The 6,854-nt window shown below is 47.1% G+C and overlaps 1 protein-coding gene across 7 annotated transcripts in view; it reads right to left on the bottom strand.

Moving 5' to 3' along the window:
* Positions 1-2,076: 2,076 nt before the first annotated feature.
* The window catches only part of LOC101074985 (stAR-related lipid transfer protein 13-like), a 35,945-nt gene continuing 31,167 nt past the window's right edge, over positions 2,077-6,854 (bottom strand). For all 7 annotated transcript variants that reach the window (XM_029848116.1, XM_029848110.1, XM_029848112.1 and 4 more), the window contains 10 exons: positions 6,437-6,854; positions 6,167-6,337; positions 5,689-5,848; positions 5,425-5,623; positions 5,012-5,225; positions 4,818-4,932; positions 4,496-4,744; positions 4,085-4,302; positions 3,618-3,794; positions 2,077-3,535 (listed from right to left, as the gene is read on the bottom strand). The exon at positions 6,437-6,854 is cut by the window's right edge. In XM_029848116.1, the coding sequence (XP_029703976.1) occupies positions 3,418-3,535; positions 3,618-3,794; positions 4,085-4,302; positions 4,496-4,744; positions 4,818-4,932; positions 5,012-5,225; positions 5,425-5,623; positions 5,689-5,848; positions 6,167-6,337; positions 6,437-6,854 (2,039 nt within the window). In that variant the 3' untranslated portion in view covers positions 2,077-3,417. The remainder of the gene's footprint in view (positions 3,536-3,617; positions 3,795-4,084; positions 4,303-4,495; positions 4,745-4,817; positions 4,933-5,011; positions 5,226-5,424; positions 5,624-5,688; positions 5,849-6,166; positions 6,338-6,436) is intronic.

Below are 6,854 nucleotides of genomic sequence, written 5' to 3' on the forward strand. Positions count from 1 at the left end.
GGTTAGGGTTAGGGTTAGGGTTAGGTTAGGGTTAGGGTTAGGTTAGGGTTACGGTTAGGTTAGGGTTAGGTTTAGGGTTAGGGTTAGGGTTAGGGTTAGGTTAGGGTTAGGGTTAGGGTTAGGGTTAGGGTTAGGTTAGGGTTAGGGTTAGGTTAGGTTAGGGTTAGGGTTAGGTTAGGGTTAGGGGTTAGGGTTAGGGTTAGGGTTAGGTTAGGGTTAGGTTAGGGTTAGGTTAGGTTAGGGCTAGGGTTAGGGTTAGGGTTAGGTTAGGGTTAGGGTTAGGTTAGGTTAGGGTTAGGGTTAGGTTAGGGTTAGGGTTAGGTTAGGGTTAGGTTAGGGTTAGGGTTAGGGCTAGGGTTAGGTTAGGGTTAGGTTAGGGTTAGGGTTAGGTTAGGGTTAGGGTTAGGTTAGGGTTAGGGCTAGGGTTAGGTTAGGGTTAGGTTAGGGTTAGGGTTAGGGTTAGGGTTAGGCGTTCCTCGAGAGAGCTGAAAAACATGGTCCAAATGTTGACTTGATGAGCTGAAATGAGGCATTAATCACAAGCGTCACTGGTTTTCCTAATGAATTTAGCGTTAGTTCCTGAAGACACCAACAAGGTCTCATCAATGATTCATTCATGGTGTCATTTATTCATTAATGACCTTATCACGATTGTCTGGGAGAACACTGGAGAAACCAGTGTGATAAATGCTGCTCGAGTGGTCCTGCCCGACACTCAGAATCACAACTCCAGGAGATCCAGGATGCTCTGAACACAAGGAACCGAAATGACCTCAAAGAAAAGTGTGGTTTCACTTTAGCTACCGAACAAGTGATGAAGCGAACGAGGGTGGAGGGGAATCTGTGCAGGTCGGGACTACTTTACGGGACATTCAAGAGCGGGAAACACGGCTTTGAGCTTTGAACACAGTTGGATCTCAGAGAATGTTCCAGGAATTCTCGGGACATTTGCAACAAGTTTTGGTTCTGCTGAAAACTTGCAATCTTGCCAAAATTACCAAAGCAAATCAGTGTCTATCTTGATCCACTGTCATTTGAGTCGCTCAGCCTCTTTGGAAGAAGAGAAACTGGTCACATGTAGAATATCTGAAATGTGGAGACCACATCAGATATCAGATATTAATCGTGTTCCTTAGGAAAGAATAGTCGGCCGCTGGGCTCAGGAAATCAAGCACGTTTTCCACAGCTGGATGGGTTACACCCTTTTGGGGTGAGCTCACATGACGATCAAGGACATATCTTTAGTAATTCTGTTGGGATTTCTCCTCAATATACTCATTCTCGACCATATCCTGATCTCCACATTGGAATAAAACCTTGCTGAAGATGACTTTTTCCTTCTTTGCATGGCCAGGTCACTTCTCCATCTTGCACAGGGGAGCTGCACTTCCTGCTTCCTCCAGAGGGGGGGCCCTTTAAATTGTGTTGCAAGGGTCAGGGGAAAATGCCCCTTTAAAGGCTCTTTTCCAGAAATCACATGTTTCCTTTGAAAAACCCTAACTCATACATCAAATTGCAACATGAGGCTCCTCATTTGCCACCCGATAAGGCCTGTGCAGCAGGTGTAAAAGCACCTGCAGGTAATGCTGTGTCCTACTTCCTAGATTCTAGGAGGCTTCCTAGATTCTAGGAAGTAGGACACAGGACACATATCTAGGACCTAGATAAAACCAGCCGCGTGTTAAATGAGGTGAAAGTTAACGACACCACGTCTGACTCACATCTTTGTAGTTCTCCACAGTCGCCTCGCAGGGTGTACCAAACCTTTACTGCCTGATCCGACATCTGCAACCCTCAGTCTAAATAGGTAAAGTTGATTGGATATTGATCCCCACATTCCGGTTTAATTTTCCTAATCTTTCCCTGGGAAAGGAGACAGCAAATATGTCCCCCAAGAATTGACGATGACTCTTCGTTGCGTCAGTTTAATGCTGAAGGATCTCCTCTCGTGACCTTCAGCCTGCAGCGGGCTAACAGCACCACTCAATGGACCCGAGAGCAAAGGCAGCAAGAATCTGCCAGGCAACATGGAGGCTGATGTCACTTCCACACAGGTACAGTGAAGACACGGCTTCCTGCTGGCTTCAAAGACTTTTTATTCTCTGCTTTTAAAAAACAATAACTCACATCATCTTGTCAGAAAAACCCGCCTGGCTTGGAGCCCAGGTCTCATACGTACACGTTTCACGTGCACACTACTCCCCTGGTTTGTGCCGGATACTGGTGGCGCAGCGGAGATGTTGTATCATAGCAACAGCAAACAGAAAAGAGGCCAAGATGATTCCTGGCATCTGCTCTCGCCCCTGTTCGATGCTTTGGGTGGAAAGTTTCACATTTCAGCATATCAATATGATAGGACCCTGAAAAGCTGCGCGGTGGATCTGCTGGCACAGGAAGCGTCATAGTTTGACAACACAGGCTGCACATACATGTCAAATAGAGAAAGACCGGCACATCCATGCATGCACACACACAATTATTCCACATGCTTCACAGAAGCAGCTAAATGCTCTCATGTCTTGGACATTGTATAACAGGACAGCAAAAAAGGCAAATGGAATACAACAAAGAAGAAGGATCATTTGAAAATAATATTCGGGTTAGCGCTAAAAATTGTAACAAATCACAAGTGAATAAGAGTTGAAGCACATTAGTTGGACCCGGTATTTGTTTCCCTCATCGTTGGTGAGTAACTAACTAAATCCCAGTCCAGGGATGTACTGGTCCTGGTTGTTCCTAGAGGAAGGGTTTATTGGCATTTATGCATTATCTAAGTAGACAGCTGTCATTTTTAAGTGCATTGAATAAATATTCAGGCTGTTCAATCCAGCTTTGTTATATGTGAGCCATATGTTAACAAAGGCTAATTCAGTTTTATCATTTTATAATTTTAAAACAAACGATTCAGATCAGATTCAACCAGTGCTGATTGTTATTTTTGATTTACTAAAAAAGACCAGAGTGAATCATTTTAAGTCTACTCGTTCCATAGAGGTAAGCTAAATGTATTGTTAAGGTGAAATAAAATATATGCTAAATATTTCTTTGTACAACTGACAGAATAATGTACAGATGTGTGTAAGCAGCAGCTGCATGCCCTGTTACACCTATCCAAGTCTCTAAATTCAGCTTAAATTAAACCCTGTTGGTGCTGACTTTCTTTCAATAGTTAATGGTTCTGAAGCTAATTAGTTGTAAAAAACATCAAACATTGATTCATATGCAAGACGATGTTTTTGAGAACTGATCATTAAATAAGTGTGAAAAGGACTCGATACAGTGACATTCCAGAATAGCCCAGCAGCCTGGAAAGACACCTAATCCCCATTTGCATGTATGATCTCCATCTGGAGTCACTTGTAATCAGTTCCAGATGCTCTGGAAGCACAACCCAAAATAAAGACCCACTCCTGGTGTTCAAGTCTTGGTCTCAATGCTCGTCTGATTCAGCAGGTGAAAAGAAGAGCGGATCGTCTGGGCTTCGTTAGCACACAGGTGGCCAAAGGCCTTGTTGTACCATTCTGGAGACCTCCCCCTGCAATGAGAAGAGCACAATGTACAGTTTTGATTGGCAATGGGGACCAAAGGCTCCAGCACAACTCAGCATCTGCCCACACCTGAGGTCCACCCTGGAGACGTGCGTGAGTCTGGTCCTGGCAGTCCCGCAGGGCTCCAGGAGGTACTGGGATTCCAGCACCACCCCTCTCACCGCCCCCGTGCGTTGGCTCTCATCGTGATCCACAGATGTGCACACGAGCGCGCAGGAGCCTTTACACAGCTCTGTGCGCCATGATCTGCAGCAGAAAAGGGTCATAATCTCCCAAATCGCAGTCAAATACAGCACAATAATGCATAAAATATGAATGTATAATATATGTATAATGTCTATACATCAGCTTGGTATTTTTTCCTCCTGCTTAGATTTTTCAAATGTTTTTGTTATTTGCTTTAAGGGCCTTTGGTTAATTGAATAAATGACCAATATTAATGGATTTCTTGGGTGAAAAAATGTCAAAAAGAAGAAAACCAGTAAGTGTAGATCCATGTGCATGATTATTATTTTAGAGAAAATTCTCTTTCTGACCTGAGTACCACATATTCCCTGCTGGGCTGCGGCGCCATGTTGTGGCGGGAGTATTGGTACAAATCCGTCCGTTGGTCCAAACTCTCCAGCACTTTCTCTTGCTGTAGGTCAGCCAGCCACAGGGGGCGCTCTCTCAGCAGCCGATGCAACACTTCACTGGGGGTTGCTGGCACCTCAACGCTCACTCGCCACCGCCTCAGAGGGTTCCCATCGCCAACCTGATGCATGAACGCATCATGGCAAAGGAGTCACATTTAAAATCTTAATTTCCTCTAAATTTTCATTAAAATTTCAATCAGATAACCAGATATTAGGTATTAGAATTCATTTCCTTTAGAAGACCTTGGCAAACAGTTTTTATTGCATTTTTTAAATGTATTTCTCAAAATACATGTTAAAAATACGGCAAACCTTCTTATAAGCCAGTTCGGTGTGGTCAGGGGTCGGAAGGGGCACCCAGCCTTTGCTCTTATCTTTAGCCTCTTCCTGCAGGTTCTGGACCAGCCGTTCGAGATAGGAGTAATAAGACCCTTCCTCGTGCTCCTCAACGTCTTCGTCCGCCTCGTCCTCGGTGGCCTTGCCCAGCTCATCCAGCGGGGGCACCATCAACTCAGCCTCTAGGTAGGAGTTGCGAGACTGGGTGACCATCTCCTCTGGGATCTGAGGAGAGGATATGGGAAACATCAGGAAGAAAATGTGACTGCATCTAAAGCACAAAACAGATCCTGCTGACCTGAAAGAGGTGTTGGCACTCGGTAATCAAATGTGCCAGACCTTCGGTGGCGGCAAGATTCTCAGTCAAGTCCTTTTGGTCAGGCCGGCCCGTGGTGTACTTCCTCTGGATTGACCTGCAGGCAGACGTGTTACCAGTTACAGGTGGTGTATTAGTAATATAGTTTACCAACACACACACACACACACACACACCTTGGTGACAGCGTCTCATTTTTCAGTATGCTGAGGTGAAAGAGCGACGGACCCAGGCAAACAGCCAGGTTCATGGGTGTCATCTGATTCTCCTCCACCAAGGAGGTGACATCACGCAGGAAGTAGAGCAACGTCTGCAGGACCTCCCTGTTTTCATCTGGCATTAACAAAATGGCCGCCCTAACCGCCTGTAGCCTCTGCTCCGTTGGGACGTCTAAGGAAAGCAGAAAAGAGGAAGCGAGGAACTCATAGTTAAAGAGCTAATATTTATTTAATACTCTCACCTCCTCTTTCCATAATTTAGAAATCTAAAAATCTCCCACGGTATCGTGAGTCTAGTAAGTGCTTCTGCAGAAGGATTTCCCTAAGTGATGTCCTATTTGCTGGAACTCATGGAGATCTTTGTGACTTACACTGATAAATATGCAGGAAGGTTTCCCCCAGCTTGCTTGTTAGCAGCGGTTCTGGCAAGTCTCTGAAAAACTGTTTGACCATGTCGGCCACATCGTACGCAGACTGGTCCTCGTAGTTCACGCAGTCAGGCGTCAGCTCGCACTGCTGCCTCAGCGCCTGGATACGGGACTTCACGCCAGACTTTCGGAACAATCCCACCTGTGGGTTCCAGGTAGAGTATGAAGAGCTGAACGGAGCAGGTAGCCTTGCAGATCATCGCCCACCTGATCCAGACAGTGTGTTCTGAGGTGACTGAGCGCCTGCTGTAGACACAGAGGCAGCGGGAAACCACAGCGCTGGACATGGATGATGAGGGGAACGCCAAACACACTCTTCTCTTTGTAGTCTGGCACCTTCATGCGCTTCATAAACTTGGGCACAGACCTGGCGGCAGACAGAGAAACCATTAGGGTAGTGTGTTTGTGCGCGTGCTTTCATTATCTTTCTCTCCACGTGAACGCCGGCCAGCAGAATTCTCCTCCTGGGGATAATAAAAATGAACAGGACAGATCGTTAAGCACACAAAGATGTGCTTGTTTGTGGCGCCTGCTTTCTGCACGCAGCTGATTTCCCGGAGCTGCTTCTGACCAGCACGGCCCCTCTGACAGCTCTGAACAACCAGGATCATTGTTGCAGGTCAAAGATGCTTCTTGTTTTAGCCACACAGTAAAGGCTAGTTGGTGGTGCATCTTGTATTCTCACCAGGTCCAGCCGTGCTTATTAGACATGGAGTATTTCTCCATGATGGCGGTGAGGCGAAGCAACGAGAACTTCTGCAGCAGACTGAGCTGGCCTGCTGATTGGCTGCTTATCTGCAGAGAAGATGCTGGCTGGTTTAGATGATCGGCGGTCCTGAAACTTGGCCACCGCAGCCTGATTTGGGCACAGAAGAGACAGTAATTGGCACCCAGATAGTGTTTGACAGCTGCACTGTTAAATGAGACAAAACCTCAGGAAGCAACAACTTCCTACCGTGGTCTCGTTAGTGACGCCCCTACTCCGGAGTCCCGCCTCTCCCGACTGGTCTCCGTCGAATCGGTGTCATTCAGGGAGACTCCGTCCCTCTCGCCTTCGCTGGGGGTGGTCCTGCTCTCCCCCTCCTCCGTCCCACTCTCGTGCAGCACGCTGCGGCTCCAGTGGTCCACGATTTGCTGCAGACCGCTGACATGCTGGATGATGTCATCCAGGTGGGGGAACAGATTGCCATCCTCTAATTCCAGCAGATCTCCGGTGCTGGCGTAGAGGTGGGAGCCAGGCACGTTGTCGTAAACACTCACCCTGCTGCCCCGTGGAGCTCCGGGACAGGGGGGCGTGGACAAAGGCTTACCAGGCCAGATGTCACCCAGACCACTGTGTGGTAAATTCTGGGGGTGACCGGTCTTGTCATTGG

This window comes from Takifugu rubripes, chromosome 15 (assembly GCF_901000725.2).
Source record: "Takifugu rubripes chromosome 15, fTakRub1.2, whole genome shotgun sequence".
Classification (NCBI taxonomy): domain Eukaryota; kingdom Metazoa; phylum Chordata; class Actinopteri; order Tetraodontiformes; family Tetraodontidae; genus Takifugu; species Takifugu rubripes.